At 46.4% G+C, this 22,083-nt stretch overlaps 1 protein-coding gene across 6 annotated transcripts in view; it reads left to right on the top strand.

Annotated features, from left to right (window-relative positions):
* The window catches only part of PTPN13 (protein tyrosine phosphatase non-receptor type 13), a 159,397-nt gene that overhangs the window by 97,478 nt on the left and 39,836 nt on the right, over nucleotides 1-22,083 (top strand). For all 6 annotated transcript variants that reach the window (XM_077933806.1, XM_077933803.1, XM_077933805.1 and 3 more), the window contains 12 exons: nucleotides 2,455-2,529; nucleotides 2,725-2,899; nucleotides 4,565-4,718; nucleotides 6,971-7,109; nucleotides 9,389-9,541; nucleotides 10,751-10,933; nucleotides 13,421-13,583; nucleotides 16,052-16,475; nucleotides 17,780-17,877; nucleotides 19,401-19,490; nucleotides 19,871-19,978; nucleotides 21,611-21,742. In XM_077933806.1, coding sequence (XP_077789932.1) covers nucleotides 2,455-2,529; nucleotides 2,725-2,899; nucleotides 4,565-4,718; nucleotides 6,971-7,109; nucleotides 9,389-9,541; nucleotides 10,751-10,933; nucleotides 13,421-13,583; nucleotides 16,052-16,475; nucleotides 17,780-17,877; nucleotides 19,401-19,490; nucleotides 19,871-19,978; nucleotides 21,611-21,742 — 1,894 coding nt within the window. The remainder of the gene's footprint in view (nucleotides 1-2,454; nucleotides 2,530-2,724; nucleotides 2,900-4,564; nucleotides 4,719-6,970; nucleotides 7,110-9,388; nucleotides 9,542-10,750; nucleotides 10,934-13,420; nucleotides 13,584-16,051; nucleotides 16,476-17,779; nucleotides 17,878-19,400; nucleotides 19,491-19,870; nucleotides 19,979-21,610; nucleotides 21,743-22,083) is intronic.

Below are 22,083 nucleotides of genomic sequence, written 5' to 3' on the forward strand. Positions count from 1 at the left end.
GTATTAAGTACAAATCTCTGGCTACAGAGTACCAGTATTTCTCCTCCTGCTTTGTCCAAAGTCACTAAAAATGCACACAGAGAGACTTCCATTTCACCACTTGTTTTGACTTCAGGTTGAGCTACAAAGTGATTGTTTGCTTGCATGGACAGCAGCTCAGTCTTCAGTGGCCTTTTTCAGTAACCACGTCTCCAGTGCTCATGCTTATACTCTCTCCATTCTTTGAATTAGATGTGTTTGCATAAGTGCTTCACATTTAAGAGAACATACGCTTCTTTAAGAAAATGTGTTGGTGGTTGGTGACCTTATGTTCTCTTAAAGTTTGTCTGTAAAAAAAATCTAATTCATACAGGCATTCCTTAGATTCTTACTGGGAGGCCTGCGTGTCCCAACAGCAATGGAGGTGATTAAGCAAATGGGTTGGGACTACCGTGTCTGGTTTTTTTGACACCGGCGTGTTGAGAAATGGGGAGAGCCATTTAGTCAGTGTTTTCCTAGAATGTCTCCAGGCTGCCTACTGCCTGTTGCAGCTGTTGATTCAAGTTCCTTCCAAGGCAACTCGTGAGACAATGCAAAGGATCCTGAGAGCACAGTCTAAATGACTTCCTGGTATATTAGATGCATGACTGCATATGGTTTTCAAGCCTCGATTCCCCCCCCCCAAAATAAACACACCTTACCAGTAATTCCACAATTAGGAGATCAGTAATGACACCTTGATGGCAGAAAGTGGGGAGGAATTAAAGAACCTTTTAATGAGGGTGAAAGAGGAGAGCGCAAAATATGGTCTGAAGCTCAACATCAAAAAAACGAAGATCATGGCCACTGGTCCCATCACCTCCTGGCAAATAGAAGGGGAAGAAATGGAGGCAGTGAGAGATTTTACTTTCTTGGGCTCCATGATCACTGCAGATGGTGACAGCAGCCACGAAATTAAAAGACGCCTGCTTCTTGGGAGAAGGGCAATGACAGGCCTAGACAGCATCTTGAGAAGTAGAGACATCACCTTGCCAACAAAGGTCCGTATAGTTAAAGCCATGGTTTTCCCAGTAGTGATGTATGGAAGTGAGAGCTGGACCATAAAGAAGGCTGATCGCCGAAGAATTGATGCTTTTGAATTATGGTGCTGGAGAAGACTCTTGAGAGTCCCATGGACTGCAAGAAGATCAAACACATCCATTCTTAAGGAAATCAGCCCTGAGTGCTCACTGGAAGGACAGATCGTGAAGCTGAGGCTCCAGTACTTTGGCCACCTCATGAGAAGAGAAGACTCGCTGGAGAAGACCCTGATGCTGGGAAAGATGGAGGGCACAAGGAGAAGGGGGCGACAGAGGACGAGATGGTTGGATAGTGTTTTCGAGGTTACCAGCATGAGTTTGACCAAACTGCGGGAGGTAGTGGAGGACAGAGGTGCCTGGCGTGCTCTGGTCCATGGGGTCACAAAGAGTCGGACACGACTAAACGACTAAACAACACAATGACAGACAAGGGACGCGGGTGGCGCTGTGGGTAAAAGCTTCAGTGCCTAGGGCTTGCCGATCGAAAGGTCGGCGGTTCGAATCCCCGCGACGGGGTGCGCTCCCGTTGCTCGGTCCCAGCGCCTGCCAACCTAGCAGTTCGAAAGCACCCCCAGGTGCAAGTAGATAAATAGGGACCGCTTACTGGCTGGCTCGCCAGATGGAGCTTTGTCACGCTGGCCACGTGACCCAGAAGTGTCTCCGGACAGCGCTGGCCTCTTAAGTGAGATGGGCGCACAACCCCAGAGTCTGTCAAGACTGGCCCGTACGGGCAGGGGTACCTTTACCTTTACCTTTAATGACAGACAAGCTTATCTGAAATACAACTTGCCTGCTCCTATTATTTACTTATTTATTGACTGCCTGCCCTTTACCCTGAGGTCCCAGGGCGAGTTAGAGCATTAAAACGCAACTTTAAAAACAATTTAAAGCAACTTACTACTGATACTCCACCATAAAGAGGAACATTGGGTGTGTTCCAAGGATGTACTGCTAAGTTCGCACAGAGTGGTGGTGAGCACGAAAAGTCTGGGCAGTGCTGTGTGTGAACTGAGCTGTATACCTTACATCGTGCCTTGGAGTCCTCTGCAATGCCCAGGCTTTCCATGGCAGACAGCCCAATGGAATCCTCTGCCTGGGTTTTACATGGCAGACAGGTCAATGTGAAAATGCTTCCTCGAAGGTAGATGGTTTGAAACACCACTGGGATGTTAAGGTAGCTCAGCCAGGCTGTTGGTTCTCTACGTAAGCATTTGTGGCAACTTGGAGACAAACAGAAAGCTTTGTCAGATACATAAATTCTCAAATTTGCAATCCTCGCATATTTCCAAATAGCTGCTGGTATCTCTGCTACCAAGTCTTTAGTTTTGCCTTGTTAATGCCTCTTTCTTTAAAAAGAAAATTACAATTTACTAATAATAAATTCTGTGTTTTGTAGAATTTCTTTGGTCCTGAGTTTGTGAAAACTACTGTTGATCCATTCACCTCCTTGGACCTGCCAAAGTCAATCTTGGTAAGTTAAAAACAAAAATAACACTTAACTATATTGACATATTTGTTTATTTATTTAACTAATGTGTAGAAACCATTTAAACCAGAAGCCAATTCACCAAAACATGTTGAATTGCTTAGTCTACCGTAAAATGTCCTCTTCTGTTTTGGCACCCAAGAATACACAGTCCTTTGCAATTTGTTTCATGAAACACAGAACAAGAAAGGGAAGAATGAAGACAATCGCCGGAAAGTAAATGTTATGCTTTTAAGTGGGCAGAGGCTGGAGCTGACTTGCGACACCAAGACAGTATGCAAAGACGTGTTTGATATGGTAGTGGCCCATATTGGCTTAGTGGAGCATCATTTGTTTGGCTTAGCCACTTTAAAAGGTAAGGGCATTATTTCACTGAAGGGGGGGGCGTGTAATACATGTGTGCACTCATCACTTGATGACAGCAGCAGCAAGTGGTGACTTGCATGTGCGAATGAGCAACCACAGACCAATAATCACAAATGGAATTTCTGTATTATCTCAGAGCCAAACTACACATTATAAAGTACATGAGTAAGAGCCTCTTAACATAGCTGTCAGCTTTTCCCTTTTCTTGCAAGGAATCCTATTCGGAATAAGGGAATTTCCCTTAAAAAAAGGAAAATGTTGCCAGCTATGCATCTTAAAGGTAAAGGTAAAGGGACCAGTCGCGGACGACTCAGGGGGTTGTGCGCTCATCTCGCTCTATTGGCCGAGGGAGCCAGCGTACAGCTTCCGGGTCATGTGGCCAGCATGACGAAGCCGCTTCTGGCAAACCAGAGCAGCGCATGGAAACGCCGTTTACCTTCCCGCCAGAGCGGTACCTATTTATCTACTTGCACTTTGACGTGCTTTCGAACTGCTAGGTTGGCAGGAGCAGGGACCGAGCAACGGGAGCTCACCCCGTCGCAGGGATTCAAACTGCCAACCTTCTGATCGGCAAGCCCTAGGCTCTGTGGTTTAACCCACAGCACCACCCACATCCCCTAAGAGCATCTTAGCCTCCCCCTAAAACAGTGGTTTTCAACCAGTGTGCTGTGGCACTTTGGGGTGCCTTGAATGATGGTCAGGGGTGCCATGGACAACACTGGCCTCTGTCCCTCTTCCCTTCCCTCCCTCCTCTGATGCCCTCTCATGTCTCTGCCTCCCAAAGGCTTGCACAGCTGTTTATTGCAGCAGCCCTGGCTACAAAATCTCCAGGTGAATGGCACCTCTTTTTGGGGCTGTGTAGCTCAAGAGATTAGGGACGGCGGCAGCAGCTGCTGCTGCCCAGAAGACTCGCAAGGAGAGGGGAGAGGAGGCTGGGGGAACACTCCATAAGGGAGGGTGTTAGGAAAAGGGTGAGAGGCTGCCAGCTCTGCAGGCAAGGGGTGACATAATTGGGCTCCTGAGCCCCAGAGGGGTGCCTCAGAAAGAGTGTAATTGGTTAAGGGAGCCATGGACTCAAAAAGGTTGAAAACCTCTACTCTAAAAGATTCCAGTAACAGCCGCTGATCTCAGTTGAGACCATAGTGCAAAGGCAGGGGCTAATTTTCTCCTGCACATTTTTTTCTGATACAGCTCAATCCATGTGCTGATGTTACCAAGACAAACAGGTTCAGGGGGGACAATTTCTGTAAGGTGTGATGCCACAAGTAAAAATTTTCCCAGATGATCTAGGTCAAAGGGTGGAGAACCTCCAACCCCCAAAAGACAGTCTTGGCCTGCCAGAGGATCAGTTTGGCCTCTTGAAGCCTTTTCCCCCACACCACGCCCACCTGTCAATCAGCTGATAGTGATGACAGCTGATAGACGGGAAGGCAGAGTTCAATTCTGAATGGGCTGCGGGTGCTTATTCCAGGCGAACACAGCCCAAAGAAAGCCTGTAAAATGCAGGCTTCATTCATATATTTTATTCAATGACCATTCAGAAATTGTGTAAACCCAATGCGAGTTCTGTAAAAGGAACAACTGCCAGTGAGAATAATTCCTTATTAATTATTTTGGGGTTTCCTCCTTTTTCTTATTCTTTTTTTGATGACAGAAAATGAGTTTTTCTTCATCGACCCCGAGTTGAAACTGACTAAAATAGCTCCTGAAGGCTGGAAAGAAGAACCAAAGAAAAAGAGCAAGAACGCCATCAACTTCACTCTGTTCTTCCGCATTAAGTTCTTTGTGGATGATATTAGCTTGATACAGTGAGTGTGACCCACACTGCTATGCATGCATTCTCCTGAGGGATCCAGTGTGCTTCTAAGTGCATCTGCTCTCTCTGAAAACCTTGCACCCCTCGCCCAGGCAAACCATGGTTTCCTGTTACATCCAAACCGCCCTCCAAACCAAGAATTGAAAATCGGTTTCAGATCTTGATTTGCCATTCTGGCTTTGAGGTCGAACATGAAGGCTGGAGAAACTCTTTTCAGCTTCCCAATGGTGGGCAGGGCCAGAGGCAGAAACGGGCAGAACAACTTCTATTTCGTTCCTTTCCCTTAGAAACAATAATGTTTGATGTGCAATGGCTTGGCTACAAATTATAATAATTATAACATTGATTTAAATCTTGAGAATGTTTTCAGATCTTAAATTTCCTACAGTAGGCTGGTTTCTGCACGCCCCTCTCTATCCTCCCATCAAAATAGGCAAGAGAGGTTGTCAGAGTCCTAGGGCACATTTCAGCTGCGCAAAAATACCGTATTTTTTGCTCTATAAGGCTCACTTTTTCCCTCCTAAAAAGTAAGGGGAAATGTGTGTGTATTTTATGGAGTGAATGCAGGCTGTGCAGCTATCCCAGAAGCCAGAACAGCAAGAGGGATCGCTGCTTTTGCTGCGCAGCGATCCCTCTTGCTGTTCTGGCTTCTGAGATTCAGAATATTTTTTTTCTTGTTTTCCTCCTCCAAAGGTCTTGTCGTCTGGTGCGTCTTATAGAGCGAGAAATATGGTACTCAGAATGCAAAGCTAGGGGTGTGGCCTGGGGAGAGTTTTGAGGGCCGTATAGCGAGGCCTGGAGGGCTGCACTTGACCCCCCCAAGGCCTGAGGTTCCTTATGCCTTCCATGCACCAGCCATAATTTGCTGCTGTGCTTTGCCCAAACATGGAAGTGGCAAAGTGAGCTCACAAAGAGATGGCATGAACACAAAATTTGTTCGCAGTCCTCACAAGTTGCGGCTTGGAAGCATTATGTGTGAGTTGAGCCTACATGTGTGGTGCTGCAGAGCATTTTTGATGATGGGAACCCTGGTTAGCTAACTCACTGGACCCGACTCTGATATCTGTTAAGCAGGTGGTTAAGATGCTTTCATTCCAACAAACGTTTAGTGCAGGGATGGGGCACCTCAGGTCCTGGGGCTGAATGTGGCCCTTGAGACCCTTTCGTCTGGCCCTCGGGACTCTCCCAAGGCCACACACCCCCTTCTCTCCAAGCCACCGCTCTCCAGCCCTATTTAATTCCTTGCTTGAGTGCTCTTGTCAGGCTAGGGTGCAGCCTTGAATTCTTGCTTGCCTGGATGGAAGATAGAAGGTGTGCGCATAGATTAACACTGATGTTCCATGTACTCTTGCTTCTGGCCCTGCCTACCCCTGGCAAGCGGCCCCCAGAAGGATACCTAGAAAGGAAAGGGGCCCTCAAACTGGAATAGCGCCCCCATCCATGTTCAGTGCAATTTAACATTGCCTGTTGCAGATCTGGGTTTTTAGAAATGCACTCTTGTTTGAATTGCAATGAGATTTTTAATCATCGGTGGTGGGTGAGGTGTCTTCTTTAGAACCAAAAGGCAGTGTAAAAGTGTGCTTATAAATAAATACAGTATTGTTACTGTACAGTTCAGGGAAGTTTTTAGTGTGTGATATTGTGTTGTCCTTTTACTGTTTTTTGTTGGGAGCTGCCCAGAGTGGCTGAGGCAACCCAGTCAGATAGGCGGCATATTAATAATAATGATGATGATGATGATGATGATATCATCATCAGAATGGAGCCTTACAGAGAAGACTGTGCGTTGATCGGCATACACTGATCTCCACACATAAAACAAATTCAAGCACAGACATCTTCCCAAAAAACCCCACCCCATTCTTCTTCTTCTTCCATCCACACTTTTCCTTTTGGCGATCTTGGGACCCCTTTTTTGGCTGAAAGGGGATATGCAAATAAATTCTAACAGTGTGTGATATTGGTGAAGGCTTATCCCATTTCTTAACCATCTTCCATGCACATCTCTCTGGCTGTGTTCTATGAACTTGCTTATGCTAAAGTTACCAGACATTCCCGCTTTCCAGGGACAAGTCCCCGGATTTACAAATCAGTCCCCTGACCAAATCCATCTATTTAGTAGGATGTTGAAAAGTGTCCCCGGATTCATTGAAAAAATCTGGTAATGTTAGGTTACACTCTAAAATGTGAGTTAGAGAAAGGACTCTGCTCAAGTGCCCCTTCTCCTTTTTCTTCTTCCACTAGGCATACTTTGACGTGCCATCAGTATTACCTGCAGTTAAGGAAAGATATCCTGGAGGAGAAGATGCACTGTGATGAGGAGACAGCCTTGCTTCTGGCCTCGTTGGCCCTCCAGGCAGAATATGGAGATTACCAGGCTGAAGTAAGGATCATCTTTCATTTGGGAGCAGCCTCCTGGTTCTGTTTTGCAGCTCTTGAGCCTGCTGTGTAGATCGATGCATCTCAGTTGTTTTAGAATCTAGAAGGCTATATAAATGCAGATTTTTACTGGTTCGGTTGATCGGCTGTTTTGAAGCGCAGGGGGAAGAACGCAAACAAGCTTTCAGGAATGAACCGTCTGTTAGCCATAGAATGGAGGATTAGCAGCTAGAAACTAGAGCTGGCTGCATTAGCACCTAGTGCTGAACCATGGTTTGGTTGCAAGGGTGGCTAGCCTGCTGGCTGCATCCATCCTGTCAAGCATGTGGAAGGGACCTGCTATGGTTGGCATCCCGTCTGTCTAGGGAGACAGTGAAAGACTGCACCCAGGGGTGAAGTCAAACTGTTGGAGAGTTACAGTGGCTGTAGAGACCAATAAAGGAGAGACCTGTTTTGTTGCAGCTGGGGCAGATGAAGGCATCCGGATTTGCTGATGCAGAAACATCATGGCATTTTTTCTCTCCGCACTCCTCCCAGCGGTCATTCCTCCTCTGGTCACTGCTGTGGATACACAACCTGACTTTCCGAGCACAATTCAAAGTGTTGGTGCTGACCTATAAAGCCCTAAACGGCCTTGGTTCAGTATACCTGAAGGAGCATCTCCATCCCCATCGTTCTGCCCGGACACTGAGGTCCAGCGCCAAGGGCCTTCTGGTGGTTCCCTCACTGCGAGAAGCCAAGTTACAGGGAACCAGGCAGAGGGCCTTCTCAGCAGTGGCACCCGCCCTGTGGAACACCCTCCCATTAGATGTCAAAAACAACTATCAGACTTTTAGAAGACGTCTGAAGGCAGCCCTGTTTAGGAAAGCTTTTAACGTTTAATAGATTATTGTATTTTAATATGCTGTTGGAAGCCGCCCAGAGTGGCTAGGGAAAGCCAGCCAGATGGGCGGGGTATAAATAATAAATTATGATTATTATTAATGACTGTCTCCGGGCACTGCGGTCGTCTGCAAGGGACTCCCACATGGCAGGTTTGATGTTGCCAGCCTTCATGTCACATTTACAGACATCCTTGTGATGCAGAGTTGGTCCGCCAGTAGACCCAGTGCCTGAAGCCAGCTCCCCATAGATCACATCATTGGGGATCCTGCTGCCATCTTCCATTCTGTGAAAACGACCCACCAACCGGGAGATAAAATCCCTGTTGTTTTGGAAGCAATGATCTTTAGGGTTTGCATGCAAATTGGGGCCAGTGTCTTCTCCATTCAAGGCTCAAAGTGATCCAATTCTTTTTTGGGTCTTTAATTCGGTGCTAAAGGCAGAGGTGGGTTTCCTGTTGATGTCACAGGAGGACAAACTTGAGGCCAGATCCGACTACTAGGACTACCATTTCCCAAATCAGATGTTGCTGATAGGATGGTCGGGAGGCAAGCCCAGAGCAGGGGTTCGAGCAGAAACACAACATGCCATCTGAGGGTGGGCAATCATGCTGTATCTCCATCCTGGATTGAACAAGTCCATCACCTCAGATGCTCAGGCACAGCTGGGTTGGACGATTCTGCTGCTAGAGGAAGTACTGTGGTCAATCTCTTCTATTTAGGGCTCTTGGGAGCATCCAGTTATTTGGCATTCTTATTTCTTTGGCCCACTAGCAGTTCTCTCACTTTGCAGTGGCATATCCTGTCTTTCAGTTTAAAGCAGGCTTACTCAACCTCTGCCCTCCAGGTGTTTTTGGCCTACAACTCCCATCATCCCTAGCTAGCAGGACCAGTGGTCAGGGATGATGGGAACTGTAGTCTCAAAACATCTGGAGGGCCGAGTTTGAGGAAGCCTGGTTTAAAGGTAACTTCAATATGTCATCTTCACGTAGGTCTTGAGCCAAGGGCAAGGAACCCTTATCTCTCCAGGGGTTGCCGAACTCTACAACTGCCATGCTTGCTGGGGCTGATGGGAGTTGTAGTTCAGCAACCTTTGGAAGGCCAACGTTTCCTGCACCTGGTCTTATGTCTTCTGAGGGTCAAGGTATGCATGAGGGTCAATGGGGTTACATTTGCCACATTCTTTCCAGCTGGATTCTGTGCTTCTCGGTCAATGTTTTTATGAATAGGATCGCTGCTAGCAACTAGGGAGGTGTGTCACAGCGTTCCTCATCATCCACACCACTGCTATTCTGGCATTACCAGGGTGGCACATCATCCAGCCTGCACCCAGGTTGGGTCTTGCCTGTGGATCCGTACCTTGCTCTTACGCTTTTTCCTTTCTTTCCCTCTTTTTCCGTAGGTGCATGGCCTATCCTATTTCAGAACGGAACACTATTTACCAGCTAGAGTGCTGGAAAATCTGGACCTGTCTAATGTGAAAGAAGAATTGCCAAAACTGCATAGCAACTATGCAGGTGCTTCTGAAAAAGAGGCAGAACTTGAATTTCTGAAGGTTAGTACAGGAGTCAAGCGTGGAGCCCACCACACTCGTTTTCATTAGAGGTTTCCAAGCAGATGAAACCCAAGTGGTGAAAAGAAAAGTATGTAACGAGGTTGGGGAACCTCAGGCTCTGAGAGCTCAGTGTGGCCCCCAGCTCTTTCTGTCTGGCCCTTAGAATGCTCCCCATAGGTAAAGGTAAAGGGACCCCTGACCATTAGGTCCAGTCGTGACCGACTCTGGGGTTGCGGTGTTCATCTCGCTTTATTGGCCAAGGGAGCCGGCGTACAGCTTCTGGGTCATGTGGCCAGCATGACTAAGCTGCTTCTGGCGAACCAGAGCACCACATGGAAACACCGTTTACCTTCCCGCCGGAGCGGTACCTATTTATCTACTTGCACTTTGACGTGCTTTCGAACTGCTAGGTGGGCAGGAGCAGGGACTGAGCAACGGGAGCAAATCCTAGGCTCTGTGGTTTAACCCACAGCGCCACCCGTGCTGAATGCTCCCCATAGCACACCCTATACTGGTCCTGCTCATCTCCTTCCTCGATTTGCTTTTGAGTGACTGGAACGTGTGTCCCTGAGTGGTGCCAGCAGCTTTTGCACCTGGATGGAAAGAGGTGCGCATATAAACCTCTGGCTTTTGTTTAGCAGAAACACAGCCTGCTGTACAAGGGTAAGGGTCACAACTGTTGCTCCGCCCACTTTTGCCTCTGGTCCTGCCCACAACTGGCATGTGGCCCTGGAAGATTGCCCATGAGGCAATGTGGCCTTCAGGCTGGAAAAGGTTAAACACTCCTGAAGTATAGGAAAGCCACATCATATGTTTTGGAAAATCCTTTCTGATTTTTGGTGACGTCTTACACGTAGGTTGCAGCTGGCCAGAGGTAGCCATAGCAATTACTTTTCAGAGTAACAGCCAAGAAATAAGATGTGTTTAAAATATGTGTTTATTTATCTATTTAAAGTGATTTGTTGCAGATTCAATATGCATTCATTGGTGTAGAACTAAAGTCACACACACATACATACAGTTTTGTTGTTGAACATGATTAATGTACAATGGTGTATGTTCGCATTTGTTTTTATGTGAAATAAGTAATGAAAACAAAGGGTGAATCTCATCGTAAGGCCAATATCATTTTTACACTCGTCAATGTCCTCAAATTAACTTTTCTCACAAACATTTCTCTCTTTCTGTGCCTCCTTTCTCGTTGTGCAGATTTGCCAAAGGCTGACAGAATACGGCGTTCATTTCCACCGTGTGTTGCCAGAGAAAAAGTCTCAGACTGGGATTTTGCTGGGAGTTTGCCCCAAAGGAGTTCTCATTTTTGAGGTCCACAACGGAGCCCGCACACCTGTCCTCCGCTTCCCGTGGAGAGAAACAAAAAAAATATCCTTCAGTGTACGTTGGTAACATTTCCTCCTCCCACCTCCACCAGTACAACCACAGACTGGACAACTCCATGCCTGCTCACCCACCCACAAAACTCCAGTTACCGTATTGTCGTGAATATAAGACGCACCCACAAATAAGCTGCACCTTTAAAATTGAAGGAGGGAAAAGAAATAAAGACAATACCCGGACTGCTTCCGGGGGGGGGGGGTCGCACTGCTTTGCTGGCGGCCTTCCCCCTCTTTCTGGCGGCTCGGGGGAGGCTTGGGAGTGGCAAGCGGGCTGCGCACTGCTGCCACACGCCCCTGGGCTGCTCTGGGGGGGGGGAGGCCACTGGCAAAGCGGCCTTGCTCCCCCCCCCCCCCAAGAGAACAGCCCGGGAGTGTGGGGCAATGACGCGCAGCCCCCCTGCTGCTCCCAGCCCTCCCCAGAGCTGTTGGGGGGAAAGGGAAGGTCTCAAATATAAGCCGCACTTTTAACTTTTCGCTGTCAGAATTTGGAGAAAAAGTATGGCTTACATTCAGGCCAATACGGTATCTACAGTGTCCACATGACAGCATGCCAGAAGGGAACAAGAGGGAGATACCATGTGCTCCATAGTGTGTGGCAAATAGTTTAGTAATAAAAGCTAAATGAGCAGCAAGCCAGGCCGTATCATGCTAGAGAAGTTGAGGATATTTGCTAGCCGATCTGTCACTGTGCTGTTGGAGGCATCGCATCCACTGAAGACCGATAATGGAGTGGGAGGAACCTTACGGTACAGTCCTTCTGAGACTGTACCACTTCAGAATGCAAATGGGGGGGGGGACGGGGGTTGCATGCATAATTGCTTCCTTTCCATGATAGGCATTTAGACTGACCTTTCTCTCCCCGCTAAGCTACCATTCTATATGCAGGGAAGCTTTTCCCTTTTTCTTTTAACAGGAGGAGCTCTCAGACATACAGGCCCCCCCTCTGTATTCTGAGGTGGCGGAGTCTCAGGAGGCTTGTGTCACATGGTGTGTGTTTTTCGCCCTGAATCTGTAGGTTGACTCTCACTCTCTCTAGTGTAAAGAGCAGAATCCAACTAATATTACAGCACTTTCGAATCCCATTTATTTCAAGCCATGGAGTTGAAAAGATGCTCAATTTAGTGTAAGCTTTTAGTTCTTCCGTTCCTCATTCCGAGCACCAAATGGTGAATACTGAAAAACAATACCTGTGGGGCCGAATTACATGTGATGTTAAGTTTGTGTAATCATTTGGAGATTAGCCTCAGAGATGGGTGGGTAGGAGCAGGAATGTGTCACACGAAGGGAAGAGTAGTCTTTTCCCTGTACACTCCAGTCCCCCCGGGGAAAAAACCTGTTATTAGCATCAGTATAAGCTTCACATCTGCAGCAAATAGCAGATTTGGAAAAAGAGGATTGGAGGAAAGGACTAAGAATCCCTCCAAACTGGTGTTTTACGCAACAGGTACTTTCTGCAACATGTCATCAACACAAAAATTGTGGATTTATACTGGGCCCGTCCACACACCATTCCACTTTAATAATAATAAGAATAATAAATTTTATTTATATCCCGCCCTCCCCAGCTGAAGCCAGTCTCAGGGCAGCTAACAACAATAAAATAGTACAACATTCTAAAATCAATTCATTATAAAATTAATTCAAATCAAATTGATGGCAACCATTGGGCTAGAGCTCTGTCATTGTTCTAAGATACTTCCCCAGGGTTTTTTTGAGTTTGGATTTGATATCCCGCCTTTCACTCCCCTTCAGGAGTCTCAAAGCGGCTAACAATCTCCTTTCCCTTCCTCCCCCACAACAAACACTCTGTGAGGTGAGTGAGGCTGAGAGACTTCAGAGAAGTGTGACTGGCCCAAGGTCACCCAGCAGCTGCATGTGGAGGAGCGGAGACACGAACCCGCTTCCCCAGATTATGAGACTACCGCTCTTAACCACTACACCACGCTGGCTCTCTGGGTTGCCTCATTATTGCCATCTGGTGGGGCCCACATTCCCTGTGGCGCAACGAGAGTGGAACAAAACCCAGAACATTAGTGGTATGAAATAGGAAAGGAATTCAGCAGTCACCAGCTGAAAACAAAGCAGTGTGTCCACGCTGAAACCTTTCCAGGCGGAAATGATACTAAAAGTGGAATTGCATATAACTTCCCTGATACAATTATGAGCACAAAGCATCATGAATGCACAATAAAAAAGGACCTCTGGAGGAGAGCTAAACCTCCACTCCACTCCATGATCTTGATCTTGCTTGGCCTGCCCTTTGAATACTTTCACATGCAGTATAACCCTTGCATAATATCTAGCTGAGCTATAATTGCATTTTCTGCACCTCAGGTTTTGTAGTAATGTACAGTGTCGCTACAGCAGTCCAGTCAATTGTTTGCTTCTTGCAAGTTCTGTTCTTGAATAATGATTTGCATCGCCCCAAAGCTGGAAAGTAGCTCATATATCTGTGTCTGCCTTTTACCTGTTTTTCCTGCTACAGAAGAGGAAGATAACTCTGCAGAACACATCTGATGGTATAAAACATGCCTTCCAAACTGACACCAGCAAGACCTGCCAGTACTTGCTGCAGCTGTGCTCTTCGCAGCATAAATTTCAGCTCCAGATGAGAGCCAGGCAAAGTAACCAAGATGCTCAGGAAATAGGTAAGCACAATGGCTGCCCTCTTGCTCCTCCTCCTCCTGCTGCTGTTGCTAATCTGTATGCCATCTGTGTGTTGGACCTCAGCTTGCAGAAGAGAGAGCTACAGTGGCAACTCGGGTTAAGAACTTAATTCATTCTGGAGGTCCATTCTTAACCTGAAACTGTTCTTAACCTGAGGTACCACTTTAGCTAATGGGGCCTGCCGTGCCGCCGCTGGGTGATTTCTGTTCTCATCCTGAAGCAAAGTTCTTAACCCGAGGTACTATTTCTGGGTTAGCAGAGTGTGTAACCTGAAGTGTCTGTAACCTGAAGCATCTGTAACCTGAAGCATCTGTAACCCGAGGTACCACTGTACTGTGAATGGAAACAACAGCACTTAACTCAGATGTCCAAAAGCTTGCATTAGGTCCCCAGGCCAGGTACAAGGTTCTTGCATTAATTTAGAAGGCGCTTAACAACTTGGGGTGTTTGCATACAACTGCCATCAACTACAGCTGTTAAATTTAATTGCTTAAAAAAATGTAGGGAGCAATAAAGCATATATGGGCAAAAAAAATTTAACATGAATGTTAACTGCTAATAATAATAATAGTTCTTGCCACCTGTGTATATAGTACATATGTTGTGAGAAGCTGACAAAGAGACAATAGCTCAGTGGAGAATGTTCAGCCCATGGTGTCTGCCAGAAACCCAGCTAACAAGGTCTTACGGTTAAGGAGGAGGAGGATTAGTTACAAATGGAGAGATAATGGTTTCTTTCATGTAAAACCTTTGTAAGGCGAGTCTTGTGTACAGCGCTGGGCACTGAGCTTAAATACAAGAGATTCAAATTCTTGAACGAGTGCAAAAGAGGACTGGCAGAGATTAGACGAAGATTAAGTGTTACATCGAAAGGCTTCAAAGAGCTGAAGACATTTCATGCTAGATAAAAGAGAGAGGCGACGCAATGAAAGGTGTGTGCATTTGTAGAGCCTCACGACACATACCTCTGTATGTCAGAGGTTGAAGTCCCCAAGGAAAGTATGCACAGGAGTTTTGGCCTCAGCCAGAAGTCCTGTCTGTCCTAAGAGTTTGGATTTGATATCCTGCTTTATCACTACCTTAGGGAGTCTCAAAGCGGCTAACATTCTCCTTTCCCTTTCTCCCCCACAACTAACATTCTGTGAGGTGAGTGGGGCTGAGAGACTTCAGAGAAGTGTGACTGGCCCAAGGTCACCCAGCAGCTGCATGTGGATGAGCAGGGAAGCGAACCCAGTTCACCAGATAACGAGTCCACCACTCTTAACCACTACAGGATGGCATTGTGAAGTTTGGTTACTTTAGGAGCGGGTGCTGAAAGCTCAGCTCAGATTTGGGGAGAGGGGTTTGGAGGCAAAACTGCTTTCCCTCCTTTTGCATTTCAGGAGACTTTGCAAATTTAGGTGTGGCAGTGTTCTGGAATCTTCTGGAGTTCTTGAAACTGCCATTTTACATCTCCCAGTGTACCCCATTGAGAGAATGGTAGCAGCCACAAAAGCATGGAAACATCTTTTTTTTGTAGCAGCCATCGCTAACCCTCCCTCTTTAAAAAATAAACAAACCTTTGAGAGTGAGGCATTTGGGGTAATCTAAAATGGCAGCCTCTAGCCTAAAAGGGCAGGGGTGAAAAAACATGGAGAGGGCGTTCCAAAGGTGAGGTGCCACAACCCAAAATGCTCTGTTCCTTGTTTCCTATATTACTACCTCAAAAGAGAGAGCCAGTCAGAGCAGGTCCTCTGAAGAACATCTTAAACGTCAGACAGGCTGATGTGAGAGCAGATGGGCTTTCAGATACCTTGTCCCCAACCACTTAGAGCTTTGAAGATTCAGACTAGTGCTCTGAATTGTGCCAGACACAAATTAGCAGCCGGTGTAGGTCTTTTAAGTACGGACAATGTAATTATTAGCATCACTGTTGTTTGTACTGGTGCACATCCAATTTTCAGATGGGCTTTGATGGCAGCCCCTCTCCCCCTGGATTGTGGGGCCCAGTGACTGGTTTTTGTCCTGGAAAAAGACAGCTCCCACTGCTAAGTGCTATTTTTAAAACATTAACTCAGTGTATGTGTGTGCACATAGGGCTGTGTGTGCACCGTGCATTTAAAGTGCATGGCATCCCTCTCCAAAAAATAATCCCAGGAAACTGTAGCTTACACCTCACAGAGCTACAGTTTCCAGCACCATTAACACACTGCAGTTACAAGGATTCATTTGGGGGAAGTCACACTCTTTAAATGTATGGTCTGTATGCACCCTAAACATCACCACCCATCTACAGTTACTGTAGGATTGTGGCTTCTGAGTGTATTGAATTGGTAAACATTGGAGCCCCGAAGAGCTTTAAGAGTCACAGCTGCCATATTTATTTCTTCTAGATTTCCCAGTCTACACAGAAGGCATTTTGAGGCGTGCTTCTTTTATGTGCATAAACCAGTTTTCCATTTCCTTGCAGAGAGAGCATCATTTAGGAGCCTCAACCTCCACACGGATTCTGTCAAAGGGTTCAACATGGGGCGTGCCATCAGCACCGGCAGCCTGGCCAGCAGCACACTGAACAGGCTCGCGGTCCGGCCGTTGTCGGTGCAAGCGGATATTCTCAAGAAGCTCTCCTACTCTGAACTCTCCCTCTTCCAGTCTGCCCAGAGCTGTACTAGGGACAAAAACGAGAAGCTGCCCTGGGAGGAAAGGCCCAGAATCATGAGCAAATCCTTTCACGACCTGACCCAGAGCCAGGTGTCTGTCAGTCCGCGTCGGAAAAACGTTATCACCCCCGTGGACGCCTCTTCGCGGAGAATGGAGGAAATGATGGGGAAGATCTTCCAGCAGGTGCCAAAATCTGATGCCGAATTAGCGACTGGAGGAGCAAAGCTCAACAAGTAAGGATCTCTTTTACGGACTGGTTTTAACATGGCCGTTCCCATAGGAAGTACATCCCTTTGAAGGTGCTCTGTGTAATGTTTAAAGCAGAAATTGATATCATGTGGCCCACCACATGCTGTGGGACTCCAGCTCCTATCAGCCTCTGCCACCTTGGCCCGTCAGTCAGGGGTTGGTGGAAGTTGTGATCCATCAATATCTGAAGGGCCACAGGTTTCCCACCCCTGGTTTAAAGTCTCTCTTGCATAGCCTGAAACACAGGCAGTGCCACCTGTGCGGGAGTGAAATCAGTGTGTGCATCTGGGACAAAGCATGGGATAAGAGGCTTTTCATTTTTGCACTTGCCACTGCCATAGGTTAAGCATTTCTCAGTGGCATTTGCATGGAGGTTGCAGCATTTAAAGTGGTCTTTTTTCTGTTGCTGTCCTCATGGGAAACTTTGGTTAAGTGTGTACACCATTTTTAGGGAGGGTGGTTACCATTGCCACAGAAGTTCTCCAAGTCCTCTCTTGTATTTACAGCATTTCCTAATGCCCTGCAGTCAATAGCTGGGATTATTGGGCTATATTAAACAGTTGGTGTCTTCAGGCCAAAAGTAAGCAGAGATCCATTTTTAGAATTGTTTTGGATCGAAAGTGAATTCCTGAGCATTTTTGCAGCACTTTCACCTTGTTACAGTGGTACCTCCGTATAAGTCCGCCCCGTCCAGCGTCCATTTCAGTGGACGTCCGCGGCAAACCGGAAGTACCAGAACAGGTTACTTCTGGGTTTGCCGCTCGTACATGTGCAGAAGTGCTAAATCGTGCTATGCGCAGAAGCGCAGCAGCGCAGACCGCTCCATGTGCATGCTCAGAGTGGCGCTTTGTCGAGCATCCTTTTCGTCGAGCGTCCGGGACTCAAAACAAGGTACCACTGTATTTTCCTAAGCTTTTTACAGTTCAGTGACCCATGCCTCAGATGTCTGGAGCCACCGTCTGTTAGGACGTACTGCAATTTTGCAAAATTGCAGGATTCGTTTTCATTTCCTCATCCTAAAATCTCTTCGCGGCCAGCTGTTTCATACTTATTCCCATGGAGCTCTGATTCTACACACACAGAACAAACATATCCATGTTCACTGATTTCCACTGGTGCATTCTTAAGGCCCAGAAGTGGTGCTACCTTTACACCAGTTTGTGTTTTGTTTGTCATGTTTATATCATTATCATTTTTTTTACTTTTTACTTTGTTCCCTTCTATGTTCTGTTTTCCTCTCCACTCCCCTTTCACTGCTTCTCTTTCGCCGTTTCCCAACCACCTTTAGTTCACACTCTCATGCAGGTTTAAATTCCAGCCTAGAAAGAAGGAAAAATGAATCTGATTCTTCATCCGCTGAAGACACTGGCCAAGCCTATGTTGTAGGTCAGCATTGTTTGATTCAGTACTTTTTTACGATGAAATTTAGACCTTGTGACTGGATTTTTAAAGGTCCATTAGTAATTAACTTGAACCATGTACAGACTTAATCCTGGGATAGCTCAGTCGGTAGAACATGAGACTCTTAATCTCAAGGTCGTGGGTTCAAGCCCCTTGTTGGGTGTGTTGCAGGGCATTGCACTAGGTAACCCTCGTGGTCCCTTTCACCTCTGCAATTCTGTGATTCTATACTGTCAATTTTGGTGATACTGATTCCCCCCCCCCCCACTGAAGCACTTAAGTACCACAGCTCCTCTTTATAAAAAGCAGATAGCTTGTTCCTAGATAAACATTGCGACAGGAACAGTTGTACTGCAATGGTTAGGAATGTAAGAAGTTGTCTTGATAACCAGTTGGACAACTGGACTGTCTAGCTCAGTGTTGCCAGCACTGACTGGCAGTAGCACTCCAAAATCTCCAGCCTTACTTGGAGATGTCGGGGATTGAACCTGGAGCCTTTTGCGTGCAGAGCATGTGGCTCTCCCACTGAGCTATGAGTCCTTTAAAAGAGAGATCAGGGGACTTCACACACAGGTCCAGTCACTCATCTTGTGCCCCTGTTTAATATAGTTCCACTACATTATGGAATCTCCTGCCAACCTAGCAGTTCGAAAGCACATCAAAGTGCAAGTAGATAAATAGGTACCACTCCAGCGGGAAGGTAAACGGCGTTTCCATGCGCTTCTCTGGTTCACCAGAAGCGGCTTAGTCATGCTGGCCACATGACCCGGAAGCTGTACACTGGCTCCCTTGGCCAATAAAGCGAGATGAGCGCCGCAACCCCAGAGTCGTCCACGACTGGACCTAATGGTCAGGGGTACCTTTACCTTTATATTATGGAATATTATGGAAGCAGGCCCATGCAGAGCTGGTCTGAGGCCCAGGGCAGGAGTCTTGTTAGAATAAAGTTAGAAAATCTTGGCATGACAGTGAAAGTCTAGCAGCGGGGATGGGATGGCCGGCTTAGCCCTTCAGGGCCCGGGGCAAGTTGACCCAGCTGCCCTCCCCATGCATGGGCCTGGCTAGTTCTTCCACTACATGAAGCCCCTGTAGCATGGCATCACTGCCAGAACTATAAGTTGTCTTGCATGAGGAATGTCTGACTCTGGAAGACCCTGCAAAGGCACTGAGTTAGATGGAATCTGCATGCATTAATGTACACATATTCAAAACGGGGGCTGATTGCTTTGTGGAGATAAAATTGTTAAATGTTCATCAGATTACATATCCTAAAGGATGCGTTTCATGTAGGAAGGAGAAGAGCTTCCTTTCCCCAAAATGTTGAAGCCGTGTTGAGCCCTATCATTAATGCCCCTCTTGAGATGCAAGAAGAGCTGTTTTTAATTACACAGCAAATTCAAGTGAAGCTTGACTTGAAAGGTTTCAAGTCCTTCGTGTTATGTCATGTTCCAAGAAATAAATATACCCTGCTGTATCTCAGTGACTTCCCCACCTCCCTTTCCCTACAGACATTCTACAAACGAAGCAAAATCCACTGTCGTTGCCAGAAAGGGAGATCAGCTTGGTAAACTTGAAAAAAGATGAGAAGTATGGCTTAGGTGAGTTGATGTCACTTTGAAAGTCCTTATTCAAAGACAGAAATGAACAAAAATCGAGCATACAGCTTGATTAGGTGGAGCAGGTTGTGGTGGAGTTCAGGCTGGAAGATGCCTTTGTTTTTGAATGAAATGTCCCCAGGTTTAGAAAGCTGTCAGATATTGGAACAGACTTAACACTTGTTGATATAAAGTCATCAGCATGGTCTTATGTCTACCTCTAGATTCCCCATTGGGGTAAACTGACCATTATCCTTATCTAAGATATTGGAGGACACCCAATATGGAATTCTTAGTAAACCATGGTCAATGGGTCTCTCAAAATCTCATGAAACATTGCCATGAATGTTTTACAAAATTTACTAAATGACTGCTTTAAACAGGGTTTCAGATCACTGGTGGGGAGAAAACTGGAAAGCTTGACCTTGGGATTTTCATTCACTCGATAACTCCTGGAGGACCAGCAGATTTGCAGGGATCGCTAAAACCAGGTAAATCTTAGGCTTGCTACTGTATGTTGAAAGAAAGCAGTAGAAATACTGCCAGAATATTAAAAACACTGACTTAAAAAAACAAATATAATGAACAAAAATTACTGCATATGTATTAATGTTGAAATACTGAATGTTGCCATTGGCAATGACATTAGAAGTGATTGGAAGACACGCTTGCCGCTAATTTTGGAAAATGAGATGCATTGAATGGCCCTATCAGGCAATTACACTTTTTATGTAGGCGAGCTATATTGCTAACCGTCTGCAAGTGATGGCTGCCTGTTGTTTGGTTTGTTAGTTTATAGCTTAACAGCTCATCTTGGAAAAATAAAGTTTCAGTGCTTCTTATCAGGACCAAACTAGACGGTGATGTGAGAGAGATCCATTATTCTTTCTCTCCCTTTGTTGAAACACCCCTCGGAGTGGGGTCTAATTTGCTTGGGGAAACATTGTAGGGGGTGGGTTTTATCTCCTGTCTCCCTCCCTCCCCAGAACCAATGGGGCTAATAATAGCAACTTCAGAAGGGCGCTGTGTAGATCAGGGGAAGAGACAAGGAAGAAAAAACTCCTTCTCTGGGAAAATGAACAATGCCACACAGCTGCTTTGAAGTTTTTTATTTAGACACCAACAACCAGCAACAACCAAAACATAACCACAAGGGGTATCCTAAATACCCATCACTCTTGTTTTATCCTTATTATATTTTCATCCCACCTTTCCCTGCACCCATTTTAGCCAAATGACAACTATGTGAGGTAGGTTAGGCTGAGAGATAGTCACTAGCCCAAGATAGTCGCACAGCAAGCATTATGGCCGTGTGGAGATGATTTAAATCTGGGTCCAAAAGAACCTGTGATACAAGACTTTCCCATTCAAGGCAATGTGATACAAGACTTTCCCATTCAAGGCATCATGAGAGCCATTGCTTGGGAAAATGCATATGCTAAGGGAAACTGCATCCATTTTTTAAAATATTGGTGAAAATGCTTATGAATTTTCATGCAGACTGTGTGTGTGTGTGTGTGTGTGTGTGTACGCAGGTGGTGTTGTGGTCTAAACCACTGAGCCTCTTGGGCTTGCCAATCGGACAGTCAGTGGTTTGAAGCCCCATGACAGGGTGAGCTCCCATTGCTCTGTCCCAGCTTCTGCCAACCTAGCAGTTCGAAAGCACACCAATGCAAGTAGATAAATAGGTACCGCTGTAGTGAGAAGGTAAACGGTGTTTCTGTGCGCTCTGGCACTCGTCACAGTGTCCTGTTGCGCCAGAAGCGGTTTAATCATGCTGGCCACATGACCTGGAAAGCTGTCTGTGGACAAACACCAGCTCCCTTGGCCTGAAAGCGAGATGAGCACCACAACCCCATAGTCGCCTTTGACTGGACTTAACCATCCAGGGGTCCTTTACCTTTTTACCATATTTTCACGCAAACATAGGCAGAAATGAGCCAAACCAAACTTAATATTGGAAAAATGAGAAACTGAAATTGCCAGATTTGTCCATCGTTTGCATTGCACCAAGCACTAAATGGATGTTGAACATCTGCAGCAGTCAGTGGATTGCTCCATGGCCCCTCTGTAAAAGCTTGAAAATGTATTGTTTTGATCTCCGAATCAATCTCTCTCCATAGGGGACCGCTTGATATCAGTGAACAGTGTGAGCTTGGAAGGGGTCCACCATCACACAGCGCTGGAAATTATTGAGCATGCTCCAGAAGAAGTGACCCTTGTCATCTCACAGCCTAAGGAGGGGCATACGAAAGGTATTCCGCTAAGTGTTATCAGCAGTGAGGAACCTTTCTTTTCCTGACAGGCCAGATTGCTATCTGCCCCCACCCCCTGCGGGCCAACTTTGACAGGTGGCTGGGACAACCAACCTGTCAATCAAACAGCATTATCCCGCCCACCTGTCAGAGTCCCTTGTGCAGCACTTCCTAAGTGCCTAACAGTCAGCTGGTTGTTGGGTGCTTGGAAACCACAGCACAAAGGGACTTGCTAAACCTATTCTTGCCAAAGCACAGAGCAGAGCTCTAGCAAAACTACTTTCTGCAGGGATCAGCTGTGTGATTGATCCAGCTATGTCTGTCACACCTGACATCACATA

Source organism: Podarcis muralis, chromosome 9, assembly GCF_964188315.1.
Source record: "Podarcis muralis chromosome 9, rPodMur119.hap1.1, whole genome shotgun sequence".
NCBI lineage: Eukaryota > Metazoa > Chordata > Lepidosauria > Squamata > Lacertidae > Podarcis > Podarcis muralis.